This window comes from Polistes dominula, unplaced genomic scaffold (assembly GCF_049000335.1).
Source record: "Polistes dominula isolate Pdom_NZ unplaced genomic scaffold, Pdom_raw_medaka contig_77, whole genome shotgun sequence".
Classification (NCBI taxonomy): domain Eukaryota; kingdom Metazoa; phylum Arthropoda; class Insecta; order Hymenoptera; family Vespidae; genus Polistes; species Polistes dominula.
The window spans coordinates 8,740,375-8,764,508 of NW_028301152.1; the positions used below are offsets into that span (position 1 = coordinate 8,740,375).

General features: G+C 24.9%; 7 protein-coding genes across 9 annotated transcripts; 5 read left to right on the forward strand and 2 right to left on the reverse strand.

Moving 5' to 3' along the window:
- The first annotated feature begins 1,808 nt into the window (after window positions 1-1,808).
- Window positions 1,809-6,144, forward strand: LOC107065898 (uncharacterized). Its single transcript, XM_015319990.2, is given in 13 exon segments — window positions 1,809-2,574; window positions 2,730-2,850; window positions 2,944-3,108; window positions 3,191-3,262; window positions 3,265-3,464; window positions 3,585-3,704; window positions 3,846-3,992; window positions 4,065-4,516; window positions 4,600-4,894; window positions 4,989-5,103; window positions 5,211-5,526; window positions 5,639-5,780; window positions 5,859-6,144. Coding segments are annotated over 13 exon segments (2,376 nt in total). The 5' UTR covers window positions 1,809-2,436; the 3' UTR covers window positions 5,952-6,144.
- Window positions 6,145-6,316: 172 nt separating this feature from the next.
- Window positions 6,317-9,780, forward strand: Lztr1 (Leucine zipper like transcription regulator 1). Its single transcript, XM_015319992.2, is given in 11 exon segments — window positions 6,317-6,657; window positions 6,727-7,035; window positions 7,115-7,229; window positions 7,294-7,460; window positions 7,544-7,745; window positions 7,809-8,100; window positions 8,103-8,615; window positions 8,686-8,864; window positions 8,936-9,220; window positions 9,311-9,435; window positions 9,565-9,780. Coding segments are annotated over 10 exon segments (2,289 nt in total). The 5' UTR covers window positions 6,317-6,550; the 3' UTR covers window positions 9,431-9,435; window positions 9,565-9,780.
- Window positions 9,781-9,870: 90 nt separating this feature from the next.
- Window positions 9,871-11,675, reverse strand: LOC107065900 (ketohexokinase). Its single transcript, XM_015319995.2, has 4 exons — window positions 11,293-11,675; window positions 10,861-11,185; window positions 10,516-10,787; window positions 9,871-10,428 (listed from the first exon to the last, which is right to left on the reverse strand). Exons 1-4 carry the CDS (start codon window positions 11,400-11,402, stop codon window positions 10,089-10,091), a joined length of 1,047 nt encoding a protein of 348 aa, XP_015175481.1. The 5' UTR covers window positions 11,403-11,675; the 3' UTR covers window positions 9,871-10,088.
- Window positions 11,676-11,882: 207 nt separating this feature from the next.
- LOC107065901 (calcium load-activated calcium channel) lies at window positions 11,883-13,600 on the forward strand. Its single transcript, XM_015319996.2, has 4 exons — window positions 11,883-12,585; window positions 12,710-12,787; window positions 12,867-13,186; window positions 13,267-13,600. Exons 1-4 carry the CDS (start codon window positions 12,525-12,527, stop codon window positions 13,357-13,359), a joined length of 552 nt encoding a protein of 183 aa, XP_015175482.1. The 5' UTR covers window positions 11,883-12,524; the 3' UTR covers window positions 13,360-13,600.
- A 415-nt stretch (window positions 13,601-14,015) lies between these two features.
- Sym (symplekin scaffold protein) lies at window positions 14,016-20,003 on the forward strand. Its single transcript, XM_015319997.2, has 16 exons — window positions 14,016-14,359; window positions 14,488-14,684; window positions 14,804-15,037; window positions 15,122-15,408; window positions 15,480-15,709; window positions 15,786-15,971; window positions 16,066-16,511; window positions 16,604-16,876; window positions 16,977-17,160; window positions 17,242-17,483; window positions 17,561-17,739; window positions 17,817-17,977; window positions 18,058-18,193; window positions 18,279-18,643; window positions 18,716-18,793; window positions 18,867-20,003. The coding sequence occupies exons 1-16, from the start codon at window positions 14,306-14,308 to the stop codon at window positions 18,954-18,956; spliced, it is 3,342 nt and encodes a 1,113-aa protein (XP_015175483.1). The 5' UTR covers window positions 14,016-14,305; the 3' UTR covers window positions 18,957-20,003.
- A 296-nt stretch (window positions 20,004-20,299) lies between these two features.
- Window positions 20,300-22,265, reverse strand: LOC107065904 (17-beta-hydroxysteroid dehydrogenase 13). 3 transcript variants are annotated; one of them, XM_015320000.2, is made up of 7 exons: window positions 21,679-22,265; window positions 21,411-21,587; window positions 21,186-21,335; window positions 21,031-21,112; window positions 20,779-20,944; window positions 20,555-20,680; window positions 20,300-20,457 (listed from the first exon to the last, which is right to left on the reverse strand). In XM_015320000.2, exons 1-7 carry the CDS (start codon window positions 21,952-21,954, stop codon window positions 20,391-20,393), a joined length of 1,044 nt encoding a protein of 347 aa, XP_015175486.2. In that variant the 5' UTR covers window positions 21,955-22,265; the 3' UTR covers window positions 20,300-20,390. The 3 variants fall into 3 exon arrangements, with proteins under 3 accessions (XP_015175486.2, XP_015175485.2, XP_015175484.1); XM_015319999.2 differs by having other exon boundaries at window positions 20,779-20,962; XM_015319998.2 differs by having other exon boundaries at window positions 20,779-20,965; window positions 21,679-21,822.
- LOC107065905 (enkurin) lies at window positions 21,720-24,038 on the forward strand. The gene is given in 7 exon segments (XM_015320001.2): window positions 21,720-21,856; window positions 22,559-22,637; window positions 22,707-22,866; window positions 23,010-23,227; window positions 23,230-23,420; window positions 23,607-23,753; window positions 23,831-24,038. Coding segments are annotated over 5 exon segments (825 nt in total). The 5' UTR covers window positions 21,720-21,856; window positions 22,559-22,637; window positions 22,707-22,783; the 3' UTR covers window positions 24,017-24,038.
- Window positions 24,039-24,134: the final 96 nt, after the last annotated feature.

Consider the following 24,134-nt stretch of genomic DNA (forward strand, 5'->3'; position numbering starts at 1 on the left):
TAAAACATGCTATAAAATTTTTAAAAACTTAATGCGTCATTTATCAAACGATATTTAAATTATGAGACGTGTTGTAAAATTATATTCTAAACTAGATTATTACATAAACTAATTAAATATTAGTATAGGTTATGTTTTTAAATTCTTCGTAAGAATGACGTCAATAAGGATAATATATATATATATATATATATATACATCATTTACATAAATTAACAAATATGAAACTTCGAGTTTTAACTTTATCATTTTCAATTTATAAATAATTAAAATTAATCAAATAAATAAAATTATTATCTTAAACAAATTGTAAATAAATTAATATGAAGAAAAATATATAATATAATATTAGAAATATTTAATAAATTTGATATATATATATATATATTAACATAAATCAACATAATTATTAAATAATACCAATTAACATAAATCTTGAACAGTAACAATCAGCATAGTTAAATAATATATAGTAGACAAAAAAATAAGAATGAAAATACTGAAAAATTAATGAGAACTATATATAATAATTATTTTAATTATAAAAAATAAAAACTTGCATGACATACCAACAACACAAATCCGGTTTTTGTTGATCCTTTTTGAATATATCCGACAATTGAACTAGTGAACGAGTAGAATCAAACTGATTCAAGACAGGATGTATTTATACTTACAATATACATGACTACATATACATACTACGTGAAAATGAACTATAAATCATAGTGATTGGAGGGTATATGAAGAAGAAAGAGAAAAATCATTTAAACATTATTTTTATACTTTTATTTATAATAAAAAAATATAATTATTCGATTTTTTTTGAATAAAAGCGCGCCATTTAATAATACGTAGAACAAAAAAATGAACGAATATCGTTGAATTATCTTTTTTTATTTATTTATTTAATTAGAAAAACTGTCAATTACTGATATAGAAAAAAAATCAAATTACATCATTGATATAACTATTTTTTATTTTTTTTATTTTTATTGTAGAAACTGTCAATTACGTATATAAAACAAAAAATAAACTTATAACATTGGATAAACGTTTTTGTTTATTTAATAATTTAATTATAGAAATTGTCAATTATGTATGTAGAAAAAAAAACAACAACTTACATTATTGAATTAACTTTTTTTTATTTATTTATTTATTTAATTATAGAAACTGTCAAATATTTTTGAATTTCAAATTATTTATCTATTTAAATGAGATTCCTAATGTAATTAATTTTCAATTGATTGTACTCGAATAACAAAGAATTTGTGACGTTATCGTATGAGTTATGATGGTTCATAAGTATAATATAATTTATTTATAAAAAGGTCGATAACACTCGATATACATATATATATATATATATATACACGGATGTTATGCACATTGTAAAACTCGCACAAGTGTAACCAATGCATTGGATTTACTGCCATTTTGATTTTTGAGTCAAATAAAAAATTATTGATTTATTTTATACTTGATTCTATTTTTGCATACTTTTAAATCTACTGATTTATTTTCTTTTTTCTTATAATATTTTTATAGAATTTCTTCTACAAATTAACAATCCAAAGCAAAATTTTTCTAAATATATTAAAATACAATTTCTGTAAAAGTATTTTCATATATATATCGTATTAAAAAAAAATGTAACAACAAGATAAATTATTACCGGAGGAAATAAGAAAAAAGAAAAAAAAAAGAATGAGATAACTATTCAATTGACCATTTCCAAGTGGTTTCTAAAAATAATAAAATCGATATTACCATACGTAGGGTTCACGAACCCTCGTCTATAGCAACGATAAAAACTTCGACCTTTTGAACCTTTAATTCTTCACAAAGTTAAAACTTCACTTTGAAATAAGATATAACGATTTTAATCATTTATAGATATTTTCTCGTGAATTTTTTATATCTGAAAATTATCTGTATAATTTCTTTTTATTTACAAAAGTATTTAATTTATAGAAGTAATACTTCTGTAAGCATTTATATATTACATATGAATATTTATTTTTTTTCATTCTCAAAAATATTCCAAATTAAATGACCAGTCTACTCTCCCGCCAAAATATTTGAAATCTCATCATTACCATACTTAACGTTATAAAAATCCCCAAATATTTAATTACCATCATAGTTGTCAACTTTTGTAAAGAAATAGGTTAAACGATGAAGAAAAAAGTTTTATTTATTATTAAAATTTTTAACTCAACAAAAATAAATATTGTTACACATTAATATTAAAGAATTATTTTAATATAATTGTTTTATTATTTATATTATATACTTTTTAAAAAAATATCCAAATATATTGATATAATTAACTTTTATTTTGGATATATTCTTTCGTGTTTGTTTCTATTCCATGTGATTCCATGACAACATTTGAAATTAGTAAAGCGGGAAAATAAATTGGTCACAAAAATGTCAATTACAAGTTTGGATGAAAATACAGTAAGACTTATAACCACTACACAGATTATAACATCTGTATATAGCGTTGTTAAAGAATTAGTTGAAAATGCGTTTGATGCAAATGCAAAAAATGTTGAAATTAATCTCGTAAGTATTTAAAATTCACTTATACACTTATACACTTTTTGTTATTTTTCATTAATACAAGGTTGGGTTGACAAATTTTGAGTAAATACATCCAAACAAATTATTTTAATATATTTATTTCAATTGTATTTTATAATATTTGTAATTGTTATTAGATTGATAATGGTACATCAATGATAGAAGTTAAAGATGATGGTGATGGTATTTCAAATACAAATGCTTCATCCATGGCTTTACCATCCTGTACTTCAAAGATATCATGTTTTGAAGATTTGGGTAAAACTTACTATATATTAAAACTTAATTGTAATTTTATATAATTTACATTATTAATAATAACATTATCTCTTTATTATCTTATTTATACAGGTATGTTAAAAACTTATGGATTTCGAGGTGAAGCATTAAACGCAATATGTAAAATGAGCGATGTTGTAATTATGACTAAAACAGAAAATGATGAAGTAGGTAGGTTGTATAATATGGATAACGATGGAAATATTATGACAACGGAATTATATCCAAGACCTAAAGGTATACAAGATTTAATAATAATAATATATACAATTAAATCTCCATTATACTTACTTTATATAATTTGATGTTTTTGCATTAGGTACCACGGTTCAAGTTAAACAAATGTTTAAACAATTACCTGTTAGAAGAAAATTAATTACTGACAAAAAAAAGCAAATCAAAATATTAAATTAATAGAAACAATGCTTAAAAGTTTTGGAATATGTAATTTTACGGTAAGAATTAGTTACAGAGTAAACAATAATATTTTATTTATGAAACCAAACTTAGATAATATCAAAGAAGCAACAAAATATGTACTTGGGAGGCAAATCATGCCTAAAATGAAATGGATTACTCATGAAGATACTGAGGTATATATAATATAATATTATTTTATATTAAAAAAACTAAAAAGAAAATGTATAACATAGTCAATCATTTGAAATATTATACATAATATTTAATAAAAACTTTTATTTACTTTTACTCAGGCTACAATACAATTAATGGTTCCTGATAAAGAACTAGAGGATATAAATGATATTTGTGAAACTACACATCGTTACATCTTTATCAATAATCGTCCTATTAAATACAAAGATATTGAAAAGGTTTGATTTTAATTTTATAAACATTAATTAAACTTTCATAGACATTTTATATTGAATATTTTTCATTGTTGTATTGTATTAAAAAAAAAAAAAAAGAGAGAAAGCATTTAACAAAATGTTATATTTCATTTTTGTTATTAGATAATGAATGATACGATCTCAGAATATTTTAGCAACAAACTATCAGTAAAAAAGAAACTAATATTTCTTGTGCATATTTTGATAGATCCAATAGACGTTGATGTTAATTTAGAACCTAATAAAGATGCAGTACTTTTAAAAAATCAGGTATAATATATTATTCAATTTACAAATTACATAGACAAAAAAAATATATTAAAAATAAAATATATCTTTTAGCAAATAATTCTTGATATTATAAGCAAGCTGATAACAAATTTTTATGGTATACAATGTGAAGAACTGAAAAGAAAAAATCCTACTGAAACAAGTAATTATGATCAAGATACATCGATAAATAATACAAATAATTCAGAAATAGAATTGCCAGTATGTAAAAAACGCAAAATTTCATCTAATACGGATGAAAAAGAAATAAATAAATATACAAACGGAGAATCAATTAAAAATAATAATAATAATAATACGAATGAATTATTGAACTCGGAAATTATTCAAGACAATTCCAATTCTAAAGATATTACAAATAATTTAACAAATACAGATGATCGATGTAATATTTCTGAGGATGAATTAAAAGCTATTGCAAATTATTTAGACACTACTACAAATTCAAATAACTCAAGTATACGTAACAGTACAGATCATAACAACCTTAAACATAATAATGCGTTAGTATTAATAGAACATTAAAAATAACTTTTAAAAAGATATGTACTTTAGAATAAAATGTAAATATTACTTTTAATTTCAGTAACAATCTAGAATATACAAATGATTCATTACTCCATGATTTAAATACAACTGATGAAAAAGTTAATAATCAAGAAACTATAAATGCATCAGATAATCAAGTTGATATTATAAATGAAAATATTAGTCAATTGCCTATAGTAGACCTTGGTGAAGATTTTGATATTGATCTTATATTAAATGGAGAAAATAGCATAAATCCGCATATAGATAAAGTGCATGATGAAAAAAATAATATAAAAGAGAAGGAGCATTCATTAAAAATGTGGAGTAAAGGACATGTAGAAGGTTTAAAGGTATGTTTCTTAATCACTTTTTCTTGTTTTTAATACAACGTAAAATAAGCATTTATATTATTTTATAATAAGTATATTTTTTTTTCGTTAATAGGGTGGTACAGATGTAAAACCATTAAACGATTGTACAAACTATGTACCATTAAGTAATGATTCTTCTACTATGGAGACAACATTTACAAAATTTGCGAAAGATATCAGATCAGAAAGTAAATATATTACACATTTTTCTTTTCCTTTTTGTATCATTAATATAAATTGTATTTGTAATTTATACATTATATAAATAATTATAATTATTGTTACTTGTTTGTAGTAATGAAAGAAAATCCTAAACTAACAACGGTAGAAGTTGCTCGTAAAATAACAGATATTTGGAAACACTTACCATCCCAAGAACATGGTTATTATCAAGACCTTGCTCGTGAAGAAAGATTAAATAAAGAAAAGGCCAGAAAAGATGAACTTAAAAAGAAATTTGATGAAGAATGTAAGAAAAATAAAAAACGACTTTTACGTATGCTTGAAAATATGAAAAATTCAAATTCACAAAAATCCGAAAATCTTGCAATGAGAACTACAGTACCTTGGAATATAAATATAGATAATGTCAAAAAAAGTTTTGAAAAAAGGTAAATTATAATTATTAAATTGAGAGTAACATTTTCATATTATATAGACAAATTTATTACAAAATAGGTACCTTTATCTTCAAAAAAATATTGAAATATTTTTATTTTTTAGATGTGATTATAATAACTTCCATTACGTAGTAGGATCAATTAATATAAATTTATGGATCATTAAAAATAGTGCACAACTATGGTTACTAGATATTTCTCAAATTTTAAAAGGATTGAATGTCACTGACCTCACCATTGATAAAGTAATTTTTTAATTGTATATCATTATTATATTTTATTTATTCAGATAATGAATTATTCATAATTATGTGAACTTACAGATACAATCTGAAGATGTCGAAAAACTTTTTAAACAATGGATTTTAGAAAAAAAAGACATGTCTATGATATATCCAATACACACGTTGACATGAAATAAATAATTGTCAAACGAGAATTTTTATGTATATATTTATGTACATTTAACAAAGATTTGATATAAGTATTATTTATTATATTAAGGTATTATATGTATTTGGATAAAATATAAAATATTTTCCAAATTAAGAACTAAGTTAAATTTATTAATTTTTTGTTTTGTTTGCATATTCTTATGCAAACAAAAATATTATATTATTATGATACTATATATAATTATAATATTATAATATATATTGTAGATAAAATATTCTTACTTATATTGTAATTAATTATTTGTATTCAGTATTATATATATTTTTTACGTGGGATTTAAAATTATTGATTTTTGCGATATATCGCAACAGTGTCAGTGCGATTATGTCATGGCGCCTTCCGCGTTATTAACAATTCAATACAAGAGTTAAAATATGTAGACATAAAGTTATATTATACTTTGAAAAAATATATCTTTTAAGTAAAAAATACTGAATATATATATATGAATGAAGTGTTTAATATAAATAAAAAATGACAAAGTGATCATACACTTAAAGAATTTTATAGGTTAAGTATGGTGTTGATTTCATAAGTTTAACATTTTGAAAATATTAGAATGGATAATGTGACAACTGCAGAATGTTTGACACTTGATTTTGGACCTTTTGAAACTGTACATCGTTGGCAACGTATGCCTGAATGTGATGAATTTGTTGGCGCAAGGTAAATACAGTTTTAATCATTAATTCTTTTCATTAAAATACTATTACAAAAAAACAATTTATTTGACAGGCGTAGTAAACACACAGTTGTGGCATACAAAGATGCCATTTATGTCTTTGGCGGCGATAATGGTTCAAGAATGTTAAATGATCTGTTACGTTTTGATGTAAAAGAAAAATCATGGGGTCGTGCATTTGCTACAGGAACTCCACCAGCACCACGGTATCATCATTCAGCAGTAGTTCATGACACTTCGATGTTTGTATTTGGTGGTTATACCGGTGATATACATTCGAATTCAAATCTTACTAATAAAAATGATCTTTTTGAATATCGTTTTTTAACTGGCCAGTGGACAGAATGGAAATTTATTGGAGTGTATGTATAATATTAATCAATAATTGCATTTATAATAGCATCATTTTTAAATTTGATCAAAACATTTTCCATCGCGTAGAACACCTGTTGCAAGATCTGCGCATGGTGCTGCTGTATATGACAATAAACTGTGGATTTTTGCTGGATATGATGGAAATGCAAGACTTAATGATATGTGGACAATATCCTTATTGGTAAGATTTTTAATTGGAATATATTTATTAGTTCAATTAGCTTTAAAGATGTGTTTTTTTTCAGCCTGGTGATACGCGTATTTGGGAAAAAGTAGCTCAATCCGGAGATTGTCCTCCAACTTGTTGCAATTTTCCTGTTGCTGTAGCTCGTGAATCGATGTTTGTATTTAGTGGACAGAGTGGAGCTAAAATAACCAATAGTCTTTTTCAATTTCAATTCAGAGATAGACGGTAAATATATCTTTACAATTTTGTTAACATTAACATATTACAAAATCTAATTTTTAAGTATTTGATTATTCGATTTGTATTAGTTGGACTCGTATATCAACAGAGCATATACTTCGTGGTGCACCTCCACCACCTCCACGTAGATATGGTCACACAATGGTAAGCTTTGACAGACATCTCTATGTTTTTGGTGGAGCAGCTGATTCAACTTTACCAAATGATCTTCACTGTTACGATTTGGACACACAGACTTGGAATGTTGTATTACCATCTACTGACAGTCAGGTTTGTTTCAAAATTATTGTATAAAACTTTGTTTTATATTTACAATTATTATTACTATTACAGATACCATCTGGTCGCCTTTTTCATGCTGCAGCAGTAATTGGAGAAGCCATGTTTATATTTGGTGGTACAGTTGATAACAATGTACGTTCAGGAGAAACATACAGATTTCAATTTTCTTCGTACCCTAAGTGCACCCTTCATGATGATTTTGGAAAACTGTTAAATTCTCGTTTATTCTGTGATGTAGAATTTGTAGTAGGTGAAAATGAAACAAAAATACCTGCACACATAGCTATGGTTGCAGCTCGTTCTCAATTTTTAAGAGCACGCATCAGACAAGCACATGAAAAAGAAAAAAACATTACGAAGAAGTTTTAGGTACGGATGTATCGGTTCAAGATTTACCATTATTAAAAGTCAAATTAAAAGATGCTGTTCCAGAAGCTTTTGAAATGGTATTAAATTATATCTACACGGATCGTATCGATCCTACGAAAAGATTCGAGGATACATCAAATAGTCGAATTGATGATCCTTTAGGCAATGGCATCGTTCTTCTTATGATGGATGTTTATCGTCTTGCAGTTCAATTTAATATGAAACGTTTAGAACAATTATGTGTGCATTATTTAGAAGCAACTATAAGTCATGTTAATGTTTTGGAAGCATTACACAATGCTGCACATTTGAAATTATATTTCATTAAAGAATTTTGTCTTAGTTTTATTGTTAAAGAAAGTAATTACAATCAAATCGTTATGAGTCAAGAATTTGAGACATTGGATCAACCATTAATGGTTGAAATTATTCGAAAACGACAAGTTCCACAAGTGAGAAACTTTTCCAAACAATATGAATCTGAAACAGGTATGTTTTTTCTTTTTTTTTCTTTAATTAATTGTAAATATTTTTCAATAACAATTGAATTTTATACCAGGAACAACCTTAGAACAAGATATGGAGGCATTTTTAATAAGTATTGGTAAAGAATTTTGTGATATTATTTTGATGTTGGATGGTGTACCCATACCAGCCCATAAAGCTGTTCTCGCAGCACGATGCACTTATTTTGAAGGCATGTTTCGTTCTTTCATGCCTGAAAATAATATTGTTAATGTGGGTAACAAATTTTTTTTATTAAATTCATAATAAAATAATAAATTCTTGATATTAATCATTTATTACAGATACAAATTGGCGAGATGATTCCATCAGCAGAATCATTTGCTTCTTTATTGAGATATATATACTACGCGGATGTTTCAATGCCTCCTGAAGATTCATTGTATTTATTTACTGCTCCAGTTTTTTACGGTTTTACAAATAATCGTTTACAAGCATTTTGTAAACAAAATTTAGAAATGAATGTTACTTTTGAAAATGTTATACAAATTTTAGAAGCCGCAGATAGAATGCAGGCTAGTGACATAAAAAAATATGCATTAAATCTTATAGTGCATCATTACAGTAAGGTATAATTTTATAACACATACATTTTGTTTTTTAAGTTAATATTATTATTACATGAATTATATTACCTAGAATATTATTTATATTATAAGGTTGCAAGACTACCAAGATTGAAGCAACTAAGTAAAGAATTATTGCTGGATATAATAGAAGCATTGGCAGATAAACACAGTGAAGCAAGAACTTGTCAAGATATGACAAATGATTGCTGATAAATGTAAGCTTTTAATCAATTTATATTTGATTCATATATATATGTACATATATTTATTTATTTATTTTCAATCATAGATTAGCAATTAATAATAAACAATGATATATCAGGTTTTTTGTTTATTATTTTCAGGATACTAATTAACACATTTTATATATAATTTATGTAACAATTATATATTAGTATTTTATCTCTCTCAGTAATTTTATTAATTTAAACAAAATCATCATTTTATTGCAACGATACATAATTTTTATACACCACGTATATTTATACCATTATAAAAAAAATTATATATTTATATTATTATAAAATTATTTACAAATAAAATCTTCATATTTTATCATATTATATTTTAATAACAATACTTATTACTATAATAACAGTTTTAATAAAACATTTTATATCAATATGATGGTATTTGAGAGAACGTTATAATATATTTTAGTTCTTTGATGTTTCTATTCTCTCTCAGATCTAATATCACAGAACTCTGTATTACATATTATTATTAATATGAAATATTAATTATAAAAATGCTTAATTACGCGTCATTCATATCTTAAATTTATTTTATTAAAATATTGTACCACAAATAGGTTGGCCAATAAGTCGGTGCATTTTCTTTTTTTTTTTTTTTGTAACTTTTACCAAATTTATTTGTAGTTTACAAGACCGTCGTAACCTTTCATTCCTATTTTGGCACCAGCTATATGACAACCAAAAATTATTGCTGCGTGTAGAATATTTGGATCATTAAATTTGTTGAGGCTATGTTCCGAAATTGTAGTGGGATTATTCAAAGAATTATATTCTTCACTTTCAGCATCCATTTTTATATTGTTTAAATAATCTATAACTGCTGCATTAAATGTATCTCCAGCACCAAGACTGTCTACTATTACTTCAGGCGGAAAAGCTGAAGATTTGACTAAAATTCCATCCGAGGTACGTGCCGTTGCACCTCTATCACCCCAAGCACAAATAAGAACTGTCCTAAAAAAAATTATAGTACAAAAAAATGAGTTTATATATATACTTTATTTCATATAATTCTAAATCTCTATTTTTATTTTTGTTTACCCTTGTTTAGCTTTTGCACCGATATTTTCTAATATTTCATCCATATTATCGCATCCTCTTCTTTGTGCAAAATCTTTCGATATAAATACTATATCAGCAAATGGTAATAATAATAATAACTCAGGTTGAGGTTTTTCTAGCTCTAAACTAACAGTAATTTCCATAAATTGTTTATTTACTATTTTATTAGATTTTTCGTTCATGCCTTTCATAATTTTATTATATTTTTCTATAGTTTCCATCATAGCTAAAACTTGTGTTACATTCCTGCCCTAAACACATAAAATAATAATTCAAAAAATTATTATTCATTTAAAAATATCAAATCTAATGTTATATTCCTACTTCAAAATGTATCCAACTGTAGTTCTTTAATTTCAAACATCCAAAGTTTTCTAATGTTATTTCTGGTAAATTAGGATTATAATGTAAAATTGTACGAGTTCCAGTACTTAAGCTTAATATTATTGTTGATATAGGACATCTATAACCGTCAACCTCTTGGCATTTAGAAAAATCAATATTATATTTTTTCATGTCATCTTTTAAAAACTGACTATGCTCTTCTTTACTTAATACTCCTAAAAATTCACATGAACTTCCTAACAAAGAAAGTACAGTACATGTATTTGACGCATTTCCACCTCTTTGCCATCGATAATCAACAGACCTAAACATTTGGTTTTGAATAAGTAAATATTAAATTAATGAGAATAAATATTTTATATTGTTATAAATTAATAAGAAAAAAAAAGGAACAAAAATATATGTATATACCTATGATCAGAATCTTCTGGAGGATAATATGTACATGTTTGTATTATGTCAAGACAAGTTAATCCAACACATAAAATTTTTCGGTTATTTGAAGTCTTTAAATAAGCCATATTGATAATTTTGTAATAAAAAAGATTTGAAATAATATAATTATAATGCAAAACTTAAAATAATAATTAAAATTAAAATACACAATCTATTAAATAACCTAAGTCCAATAATTAAAAACTTCTTATTTATCAAATCTTCCGAATATACATATAATCCATGTACTTGCAATTAGATAAATGACAAGGCATGATATTTTGTGTAAATGAATATAATTCTTTTTTTTTTTATTTATCTGAATATGTTAGAATAATATGTACATAATTCTGTTTGACCTTCTGTAACATTAGTTTATCAACTAATGATAAACATGTTTTTATAAGTATATTTGAAAAGTGCCGGTTTTTCTTAACATGTTTTAGTTAGCTTTTTGACCGCATCCATTTCTGAGGTCTCCCGTATCTCGAGTGATATTGGATAATTAATCTAAATATACGATAATATCTAGACATATAAATAATCTTAAATTCTTAAAATTAAATTTTTTGAATAAGATATTTTTACGATATTTTAGTTAAGCTCGATTATAAATAAATACATGTTAATATTTTATTTAGATGAATACACGTTCGTGTATAGATTCATATTAGTATTGAAAAAATTATTATTACTTATGTGATTGGACAATTAAATGATGTAGTCTTTATTTTATTGGCTGTTAATTATCTCAAGTATCCAGATTTTGAATGGAATGTAATATTAAAAATAATTTCATTGGTTATCATCGTATGAAGAGAAAAATCTGCACGATTTTATTTGATTATGTTATTTACTAAATAATAAGTTATTATTTATTTTAAATATTAATTTTATATTATAATCTTATTTTAAGTTAATGGATAAGAATATTTTTTCTTTTTGTACAATTAAAATAACAAATTAATTCGATCATTTAAGCTAGTTTATTTTAGAACCATCTGATATTTCCAAAAATTTGTTCCGACATACTGCTGATAACCAAAATCATGCATACCATACATATGCATTACATATGTGTGCAGAAATAATACCACCGCATTCAGTGTTGTTTTTGTAAAAAAAAAAAACAATAATTTTATTTCCATTTTGTATTGAATCATTTATAAAAATTATTTGAATCAGAAAATTTATTTGTTTATAACAAAATGTGGGCAGACACAATTTTAATTGTTTTCATTAGTGTATGTACAGCATTACTGGGTGAAGGTAAGTTTGAACCATATTTACAATGAATGAAAATTATTTTTCTATGATATTTTATAAAATAAATTTACTTGATTTTGCTATGATTATTGTTATTATAATATTACCTTTATTTTTATATTTTCAGGATTGACATGGTTGATGGTTTACAGAACTGAAAAATATCAGAAATTAAAAGCAGAAGTAGAGAAACAGAGTAAAAAATGTAAAATGACAAATTTTATGTTATAATTAAAGTATATAATTTTTTATATGCTATTGTATTAATTTTATTTTATATTTAGTGGAGAAAAGAAAAGAAGCTCATGGAGATTCATTGGACAAACAACAAAAAAAGAAAATAGAACGTGAAGAAGAAAGGCTTAAGAATAATAACAGAGATTTGTCACTTGTCAAAATGAAATCTATGTTTGCAATTGGATTTGCATTTACTGCCCTTTTAAGTATGTTTAATAGTATATTTGATGGCAGAGTAGTAGCAAAATTGCCATTTGTACCAATAAGTTGGATACAAGGTTTATCGCATAGAAATTTACCAGGCGATGATTATACAGAATGTTCTTTTATATTTCTGTATATACTTTGTACTATGAGCATTAGACAAGTACGTACAAACAATTATACGAATACATTTGTCATATCAATTATATTAATATATAATAATAATAATAATTTCATTTACAGAATATACAAAAGATGCTTGGTTTTGCTCCATCAAGAACAGCTAGTAAACAAAGTGGTAGTATCTTTGGGCCACCACCTCAACAATTTAAATAATTTTAAATTATAAACAAAATAAACAAACAAATTTATACATTTCATTGATTATTAGATATTTTCAAACTATTTAAGTGTATTGAAATAATAAATTCCTAAATAATAATAATAATTAAAGTAATTAAACTTTAAATTATAAATTGTAAGCGGATAATATTTACACAAAAGTTCTTATCGTATATAAAAACAGAGTTACCAAATTGCTAATTACAAAATAATCAGGAAAATATGATTAATTATCTAATGTGATTAAAAGATGGAATACATAAAAAACAAAACATCATATTTAGATAAGATCTTTCTAATTGTATTTAATACTAACAACAAAAAATTGTTTATAATCAATACAATATTATATTATAAATACATTTAAATGTACATATAATAAAAATTATATAATTGAATGATATAATAATATAATTAATTTTTTTTAATATTATTGTAGTTTGAGGTGGACGTATACAGTAATTAAATAAAGTTCAATTATGCATATGATTACTTTCTAAGTTAATAAATATGAAAATTTGAAAAGTGACTAAACACTTTTAATTTAAAATATCGACGATTATTGGTTATCTTTTGCCGCTTGTTTTGTAATACCCAATCACAATCAGTGTGTTTTTAATTTCTCTACTAATAGAAAGAACTCTGAATATTTTCAAAATGGCGGAAGAAGCGAATTTTTAACAGAGTATTAAGAACTACGTTGTTTATTTTTTTTTGTCATAAATATATGATAAAATATATATAAATCACGTTATAAAATATAACGAAAATTCGTTTTTTTTGTACATATATATAATAATATGTTTTATTTTTAAATAATATAGTCTGTATGAGATTAGTGGCCTTATGTGTATTTTTTATGTAATATTGGAAGATTATTTCTTTAAATTAATATTTTAATAAAAGTACATTTTTTATTTTCGTATTATTTACAAGTAAGATGGACCCACGAATACACAGAAGATCAGAGCAGGAAAAAGGGCCGGGTGATTTGGTAAGTAATATAACCTCACATTTTAATTTCATATATATATATATATATATAATGTATAATTGTATACATTGCCATTTGATGTTGTGTCAATTTTTATAAATTTTATAATAAAATTTATTCATTTTCAGGTTGTTGAATGGTTAAATGAAGCTTCTACGTGCCTTGATGTAGATGTAAAAGTTTCTAATTTATGTAAAGTCCAAGAAATTTTATGTAATAAGGAACTTCAATTACTTCCATTGTATTTGGATGAGACTATACAATTTTCTCTAGACAGAGTTGCTGAAGTGAGAAAGACAATTACAGGATTTATTGAAGAAGCAGGGTAATAATCATTAATATTATTTCATAATATTTTATTAGATATATTTTTATCAAATTAATTTTATAATATATATATTTATGTCTATATATCTAACGCAAATACTTAATTATAAATTTTAGGGTAAAACAACCAGAAACAATACCACGAATAGTTCCAGTACTATTAAGACTTGTCTCAGACAAAGCACCGGTAGTAGCTAAAAGAGCTCTGCGAGCTAGTGGAAGAATTCTTAGAGCTGCTTTAAAATGGATCTCGTATGCTGCAGTTGTAACATTAGAAATGGAAATGGCATGGACCCAACTAAGTTGTTTAAAAGTTCAAATTATTAATATGATAGATAGCGATAATGATGGGTAAGTAATTTGTACAAATCAAAGTAATCTACAAACCAAACAAACAGATTAAAAAAATTATTATTAAAAATATTATTATTATAGCATTAGAACACAAGCAGTGAAATTTTTGGAGGGAGTTGTTTTGATTCAAACTTATCCAGATTCAGATGCTCCAAAAAAACCAGATGATTTTTCTCTTGAAGATATTCCATTGACATTGAAGATAGCTCGTAGAAGAAAATTAGAAGAAGAAGCAAACCATGTAATGGATTTACTTATTAAATTTCATGGATCCCCACATGTCAGTAGTGTCAATTTAATGACATGTATGGGTTCTTTGGCTTTAATTGCTAAAACTAGACCACAATTTATGTCTAGTGTTATTCAAGGTACTTTAATTCATTGATTTAATGAAATAACAAAAATATAAACATAAATTAAATGAGGTATTTTTTATCAGCTTTACAGAAGTTACAACATGATTTACCTCCAACTTTATCCGATTCTCAAGTGACAAGCGTACAAAAGCAGTTGAAACTTACTTTACTTGGATTAATGAAACATCCATCGGGTATAGAATTTGCTTCAACTATTGCTAAATTATTAGCTCAGCTTGGTGCCAAAGAACAGGAAATTATCAAAGCTTATCCTAAGCCAGAAGATGTCAGGCGCATTAAAAAACGTCAACAGGTAAGTTCAATTTTAATTGAATAATAAATTAATTTAAATATAACATTTAAATATTTTCATATTATTATTTTATTAGGAAGCAGCCGTTGCAGTTGCTGTTAAACGTGCAAAAGTAGATACTTCTTTAATACCTGAAGAAACTGAAGCGGTAGCAAGTCCAGTTTTAGTACCAAAATTACCAGAGTTAATTGAACTTTCTGAAAGTTTTATAGCAGAAAGATTAAGTGTAGAAATAGCAACAGAATTAGTAATGGATAGTATGGTATGTACATTTTTTTTGTAACAAAATACATTATAATTCATTCTATATAAAATTATTGAAATATACTAACATATTAAATGTTTGTATGTAACAGGCATGGGTTCCAGATACTATGACAACCATTTTTCAAAGAGAATATCAACCAACTTCAACAACTGATATAAATGTACAATGTCAAACGATTGCAAGACTTTTGGCTGCCCAAATTAAACAAGCTAAGGCAAAGAAAAGTAAGAAAGATGCCAAAGATGAGGATGCTGTGATGGAAGATTTGATCAAAAATCCAACAATTAGCGTGGCCGAAGCAAAACGAGAAAGAAAACGTGAAAAAGATAGGGAGAAAGAAAAAGAGGCTAAAGCATCATTAGAGGCACATGAAAAATCATTAGCCAAAGCACGAAATCGTTTGAAATCTTTAAAATTATCAGAAGTTACAAAACCACTTAGTAAGGAAGGAAAAGAAACGATGTTGTTAATGGCAGTTAACAGAATTCTACTTGCAGAAAAAGTTGCAGTTCTTGGTGGTGTTTCTTCTGTAAGGTATAATGATTAATGATAATATTAATATGAATCAATACTAAGAAAAAAATTAAATGATATTAATTTATTTAAATAATTATAAAATATTATAGGTCAAAAATCTTAACAACATTAGCAGCAACCTTCAATCCATATATTAAAGAAGCAGTACTTCATTATATTACGGATGATATGAGAAATCGTTTAGATTTAGCTTTGGGTTGGTTGTACGAGGAATATGCCTTATTGCAAGGTTTTCAAAGACGAACGACATTAAGTACAAAGCCACAAGAAGCTCCACACCAAGCCTACAATTTCTTGTTATGTACTTTAGTTTCTGCGATTGATTTGGTTCAAGGCAAGGATCGTGATGCTTTATTGTATAGGTAATAGATCTTTACTTATCATATATGTTCATTTTTATTATATATAAGTAATATTATATTTTTATATTAAAATCAAATATAATCATGTATTTTTCTATAGATTGTATTTAGAAGCACCTTTAATAACGGAAGATGCAGTAGAAGCTTTGAAAATGGTTTCATCAGATGAAACAAAAGGTCTTGCACCATTGCAACTTTTGAAAGAAATGGTTATTAGAAGACCTACTAAACAATTAGTTTTTTTGAATGTCTTGTTATGTCATACAGGACATGAAAACAATGCGGTATGTTGTTTTCGTGATTATATTATTAGCTGATTTATTTTTTGAAATTATATTACATGATTTTATTTTTTGTTCTAACAGATAAGAGAGGCAGCAATACAATTGGTTTGCCAATTATATGCCCGACCTGAATTAAGCAAACTTATAGAAGAATATGCAGTTCTTTATTTAGGCTTTTTACGTTTACAAACTCCTCCTGAAATAGTTTTTGGTCAAGATAGAGGAAGACCTCAAACAGAAAATCTATGGACAGAATCCACTACCAGAGCTTGTTTAGGATTATATTTGGCTTTATTAAGCGAACATCAAGATCTTATTCATGAGTTAGTATTTTTTCATATGAGTTCTCTTCAATTTTTATGCAAAATCAATATAAATTATATAAAATTTCTTCTATTAGATTAGCAAGAGTGTACACATCAATGGGAGCAGATGTAAAACGCATGGTTCTCAGATTAGTTGAAGGACCTGTAAGGTCATTAGGAATGGGTAGTCCTCAATTACTTGCACTTGTTGAAAATTGTCCGAAAGGAGCAGAAACTTTGGTCACCAGAATTATACATATTCTTACAGAAAAATGTAAGTGAATTGAAAGTTAGATTTATAACATTTATATTCTTCTGATTTATAACTGTAATATATTATTATATACTTAGCTATTCCAAGCGCAGAATTAGTATCAAAAGTAAGAGAATTATATCAAACAAGAGTATCAGATGTAAGATTTCTTATACCTGTTTTAAATGGTTTGACCAAAAAAGAAGTTATTGCTGCACTTCCTAAATTAATAAAATTAAACCCTATTGTCGTTAAAGAGGTAAATATATTTTTCTCAAAGTTAATTGATAAATAATTTTAAGCCAATACTAAAATATTAATTTATCTGTATTTTGATAGGTATTTAATAGACTTTTAGGTACACATAATAATGATAGTGGTGTGTTACATTCATCTCCAATTACACCTGCAGAATTATTGATAGCTTTGCACAATATTGATCCCAGCAAAGCAGAACTAAAAACTGTAATAAAAGGTATATTATTTTTTATGAATTCATTATATTAATTCAATTAATTTATATTTTATAAATTTATTTAACCATAAATACTAATTTACAGCAACTTCCTTATGTTTTGCGGAAAATCAAGTTTACACGCAAGAAACTGTTGCCGTTGTAATACAACATTTAATGGAAATTACACCCTTACCTACGTTGTTAATGCGTACGGTTATACAAAGTTTAGCTCTGTATCCTAGACTTAGCGGTTTTGTTATGAATATACTTCAGCGTTTGATAGTTAAACAAGTATGGAAACAACCGAAAGTTTGGGAAGGTTTCGTTAAATGCTGTGAACGTACGAAACCACAAAGTTTTGCAGTTATTTTACAGTTACCATCAGCACAATTGCTTGAAGCATTAAAAATGGCACCAAATTTAAGAGCACCTTTGTTATCTCATGTTGAAGCATTTACTGAAAATCAGGTAATTGTTATTAATTTACATCTAGTGCTCTAATAGTTCTCTCTTTAATTATTAATTATATATTTATTACAGAAAGCACACATTCCACAATCCATAATGGATATTATACAGGGCAAATCATCTTGTGAAATGCACGATGAATTTGATATTGTAAATATATTCTTGTATCATATAATTTAGTTTTAATTATTATAATAATTATATTAAAATTTATAAATTGCAGGCACCTCCTGGTGATTTTCCAGGTGAACAAAAACCAGAAACAACCACAGAACCAGATTTATCAGAACCAGCACCTCCTGGTTTAGACTAGCATAAATTGAATTCAATTTTAGAATCTGAACCATCTTCATTAAAATCTCTCAATTTTAATGAATTCTCATTATAAATCATAATTTATTTTCATCATCAAATATTTTTGTTATCGTATCTTCTTTTATAATACAAAATATCAATATTGTTTTATTTTTTCAGGCAGAATTATTTCATAATTGACGACAGTATAAATGCATCTGTATATATATATACATATATATATATAAAACAAAACAAACAAAATGCACTTTATTTGCACCCTTAATATTGTGCTATGTTAATTAATATTTTATGTCACATAAAATACTTTAGATTTTATGAAATTATTCATATTTATCAGATCGTAAAAGAAATGGATGTACAGGAGATGATTGGTTAACGAACATAATTCATTCCAAAAAGATGTTCATTACCCAATCATCAATTTAGCATAGATTTTTATGTGAATTTGATTAATATTAGTTTTAAAGGCCCAACAAAATAAATATAAGATTATATATATATATATATATATATAATTTTTTATAACTTTTATTTATATGTAATAACAATCATACATATGTACACAATTACATATGCCCGGATAGTTTCAAGGATATCAAATTTTTCTTTCCAAAATGTTTTTAGTGTCACTCTTTAAAAAAAAACTAGCATTCTTCAAGACACCAATAAAACCAAAGAATAGTTAATTAATCAAATAATAAAACTAGTTTTTGTCATGAGATTTATCTTTCATTTAAATGTTTTCTGAAAGATGTAAACATTACTTTTAAATTCAAATTTGACCTCCTTAATACAGTTAGCTTGAATGACTTTAAAAAATTTAGTATTGTGTTTGAACTCGATGAATAAACATCAAAGCTCTCTTCTTTCGTATAAATACAATTTATAAATTCATATATAATTTCGATTAATTAAAATTAATTTAGACAATATTCTATGTTTGTGTGTATACTATATTGAACTGATATTTAAATAACAATTCATTTGTTTAAACATTAGATTGCGTATAATAAAAGGTATATCGAAGTTTTAAATGGTCAAATTTTTCAACAACTATTCCAAATTTTGATTTGTTTATAGGAAATAATTTTTTTAGAATATCAGTACAGGGAAGATTAATTTGATCATTTGATTTATTACACATAAATAAAAAAGTATTGAGTATATTTTACAGAACGTACATTGTATCTAAAAATTAAAATGTTAGGTGAGATTGTTTTATTGTTATTCAAGATATGAACTTAATAACAAATATCAAGTTTAAGATTATTGAGATTGATCAAATGATTAGAAATTATACTAAATATTCATGGTATATGTAAATTTAAAAAAATAGAATAATAAAATACATTCTATATTTGTTTTGATTTATAATAAAAAGTAAATATGTACCATGGTAGGTTGAAACAATATAGCAATTAATTTTTTATTATCCAAAATTAACTCCACTATCTAGTAAGTCTCTCAACATAAAAGAAACTTTCTTTGGCAACATTCTACAAATAAAAACAATAAATATTTAATATTAAAATTTGATTTCATACAACATTAAATAATACATAGAAAAGTAAATAATAAATATTTAGAAATTACCTGAGTGCATGTCCAATATATAACAGATACCCTGGTATACTAAATTCTGTATAATTTCTACGAACACCATTTAAAATTTTATGAGCAGCCTCTGAAGCAACCATTGTTCCAAAATAACTAGGTATCCTTTAATAAAATGAAAATAAAATGATTTATCTTTTCAAATCTATTTTGAATATTGAAATATTAAGACAATATAAAATGAACATAAAAATTATACCTACCTAAATCGAATATCTTTTAGTAATTCTGCTCCAACAACAAATGGATATATATGAACTAATGTAATAATAATATTACTATTAGAGTGTCTTAATTCTGTATGTAAAGATTCTGCTAGACCTTGAATTGCAAATTGTGCAGCAGATAAAGGAATACATCCTTTACCACCTGTAATACCAGACAATCCTGCTACAAAAAACAATTTATTATACAAAATTTATATACAAATTATACAAATAATTTGTCTGTAATACCAGAAAGTCCTGCTACAGAAGATAACGCTACAATATGTCCTTTTCCTGCTCGTTTCATACTTGGCAATACTGAGTCCAATAACTAAAATATAAGTTATACAATTTTTATGATATTATATATAATAATTTAATTAAATGTAACTTTTATTATTTACCCAAAAATGACTGAGTACTGAGATATCAATGGTTTGTCTTATTTTTGGTGGATCTCGTATTAATGCATGCGGACTAAGAAAACCACAACAATGAAACAACATTGTAATTTCACCTATTTCTAAAACAATTTTTGTTACTGTAGCAGTTACCTATAAAAGTATGCATATTATAAAAATCATAATGTATCTATAAATGCATTATTATATACGGTTAATAATACATACTTGATCTTCATTCGTCACATCACAAATATATGGTTTTGCATTACCCGATAATTGTACAGCACGTTGTACAGTTGCTTTACAATTTTCAGCATTGATATCCACACAAGCTACAATCACACCTAATTGACTTAATTGAATAGCTATTTCTTTACCTACTCCACTTCCAGCTCCAACAACCTAAATTATTAAATATAATATTAATAAAATATTTCAGATAATTATGAATAACAGATATTTTTTGATATCTACATTTTATAAATATTATTACCATTGCTATTTCTCCATTAAGATTTTTTAATGGTGGTGGTCTAAATGCTCGATAAAAAGCAACTAAAATTGTATAACATATTCTAAATGATAGCGTTATAAGATCTAATGCAAGTACAAACAAGGAATATAATCTTATAAACATTTTTGTTGATCTGCAATTTTCTACACCTTTTTCTGTAAATATAAAATATTCATTTTTATAAATATAAATAATATTAAATGTAACATATGTGTAAACTAAATTAAAATTACATAGGTTGTGTGAATCAAACATTATACCATTAACATAACACTGAATTGAAATGTATTCTGATAAGATATCACCTCACAAACCGGCTGTTACATATTGCATTGTGATTATTTAAGTTTAAAATTTTTCCATTCGTGTCGTACATAACCTAAACATTACGATAAGTATAATTAATTATTATTATAATAAATTGTTGTGCTTCTTGTACATATATAAATTCCTAATACATATATGATGAACACATAATCATTATTGATAACTGTTACAATTATATGTTAAATATATAAATAAATATAATATAATTAAATAGTATATAGATCATTTTATTGTTAATTATTCATTAAAGTATATATTTTTATTTAATATTTATATTATACATGATTACTGATAATATAATGATAAATATTATCCAATAAGATGAAGTAATACTTTGTTTATATTATGCATGAATGCAACGTTACATTTGTAATACTTATTTACACGTAAATTTATTTAAATTACTATTTAATTTAATTGTAAGATTGTAGTATTATCTCATTATTATGAATATTATATCCATCTTATTGTAAAAAAATCTAATTTAAAAAAAAACTATTTCATATAATAATTTTAAATACAATTTTGACAGAATCAAAAATTGCGCGGCAACGCATTCAAATTCAAAAATGATTTGATCAACTACTTTGGGTAACTAAGCAACTAAATAGGTTTGTATAATAAATAATTTTTTCTACTCGTTTACTATCGTCTGTCTCATGATTGATTTTTAATATTAGAAGTGTGATGTACTTTATATAAATATAATTTTCGAAATATTACTCAAAAGTTTCTGTATATTGTCTCTTTTTCAAAAATGGTATACGTAGAATCAGAAACAGATGAAGTAATTACGGACCTAATTCCTGGTCCTTCAATAGAATATGCAAAACGACAAAGGTAACATTAAAAATATTATATTAATAATTAATTAGAATTATATAAGGTACTTTTCTTTTTTTTTCTTTTGAAAATTTTCTATCATTTATTTTTTACTATTTTTAATGTATTAGTTTTAAAACGATGATTTTATTTTTTTAAAGGTATATTTCTCAATATAATAAACCTATAAAAACAGAAATTAAGAAAGAAAAATATTCACACCGTACATTTGGTTTACCACAAGTACCATTAAATTTACCATCTCAATATTTAAAGAAAAAAAGTCGGATAGAATATCGCAAAACAGATGTAAAACATGTACACATTCGTGATCCAGAATATCAACGGAAGTTACCATCGTGGGTGCCATTGAAAATAAAAAAAAAGAAAAATGTGGAGAGTTGCCTGTTGATCCGGTTAAATCAGGTCGTATCAATTTTAAAAAACAAAATATTATTAATATAAAGAAATCTCAACCTTTTATTCATAAAGAAAGATATGTAGATACACGGTACGGAGATGTTCATGATTTAAAATCTAGTGGATTGTATCCTATTTATATACATAGAAAGGTATTTTGTTTCTATAAGCATATAATATGTAAATAATTAACAATTATTTGTATTTTTTATTATTAAAATTTATTCATTTATCTATTTATATACATAGAAAGATATTTTGTTTCTATAAGCATATAATATGTAAATAATTAGCAATTATTTGTATATTTTTTATTATTAAAATTAATTCATTTATAGGGATTTGGAAAAGTTCCAAAAATTGTTAAAAAAATAATATGTGAAGAAGTAGAAAAGGAATTAAAAGAAAATAAATCAAGTGATACTTGTATCGATGAACCAAAATACCATTGTATCTCAGAAGAAGAAAGAAAAGAACTTCTAGATGTATGGATGTATCTAAATTATTAATGTTATAAATATTTGTTTCTATTAATAATTATCTTTTTTTTTTATTTTAATAGGGAATGAAAAGAAGATGGGACGAAATGATGAAACAATTTCACTCCTTACCATTTGTAATTGATACTCCACCAAAAGTGCAAAGGAAGGCAAAACTGGAACGTGAATTACAACAACTTGAGAAAGATATTACAATTCTTGAAAGACACTCTTATATATGTGTTAAAAATGATAATGAAAATGAATGAAAAAAAGAAACAAAAGAATACATCCATTTTGATCATATTTTTAATTATTTTATTTAAATTTTATAATAAGCAAAGAGGAGTATGATATGTAATAATTATTAGCCAAAAAGAGAACGAA

Coding starts and splice junctions, on each gene's coding strand:
- LOC107065900 (XM_015319995.2), bottom strand. CDS start 11,402: ATGGCTTATTTAAAGACTTCAAATAACCGAAAAATTTTATGTGTTGGA. Junction 10,788..10,860: donor ACAGTTGGATACATTTTGAA/GTAGGAATATAA, acceptor TTATGTGTTTAG/GGCAGGAATGTAACACAAGT. Junction 10,429..10,515: donor GGTGCAAAAGCTAAACAAGG/GTAAACAAAAAT, acceptor AATTTTTTTTAG/GACAGTTCTTATTTGTGCTT.
- LOC107065901 (XM_015319996.2), top strand. CDS start 12,525: ATGTGGGCAGACACAATTTTAATTGTTTTCATTAGTGTATGTACAGCA. Junction 12,586..12,709: donor TACAGCATTACTGGGTGAAG/GTAAGTTTGAAC, acceptor TTATATTTTCAG/GATTGACATGGTTGATGGTT. Junction 12,788..12,866: donor AGAGAAACAGAGTAAAAAAT/GTAAAATGACAA, acceptor TTTTATATTTAG/TGGAGAAAAGAAAAGAAGCT.
- Sym (XM_015319997.2), top strand. CDS start 14,306: ATGGACCCACGAATACACAGAAGATCAGAGCAGGAAAAAGGGCCGGGT. Junction 14,685..14,803: donor GGATTTATTGAAGAAGCAGG/GTAATAATCATT, acceptor TATAAATTTTAG/GGTAAAACAACCAGAAACAA. Junction 16,512..16,603: donor GGTGGTGTTTCTTCTGTAAG/GTATAATGATTA, acceptor AAAATATTATAG/GTCAAAAATCTTAACAACAT.
- LOC107065904 (XM_015319999.2), bottom strand. CDS start 21,954: ATGTTTGATTCACACAACCTATGTAATTTTAATTTAGTTTACACATAT. Junction 21,113..21,185: donor CAGTACTCAGTCATTTTTGG/GTAAATAATAAA, acceptor CTTATATTTTAG/TTATTGGACTCAGTATTGCC. Junction 20,963..21,030: donor TTCTGTAGCAGGACTTTCTG/GTATTACAGACA, acceptor TTTTTGTAGCAG/GATTGTCTGGTATTACAGGT.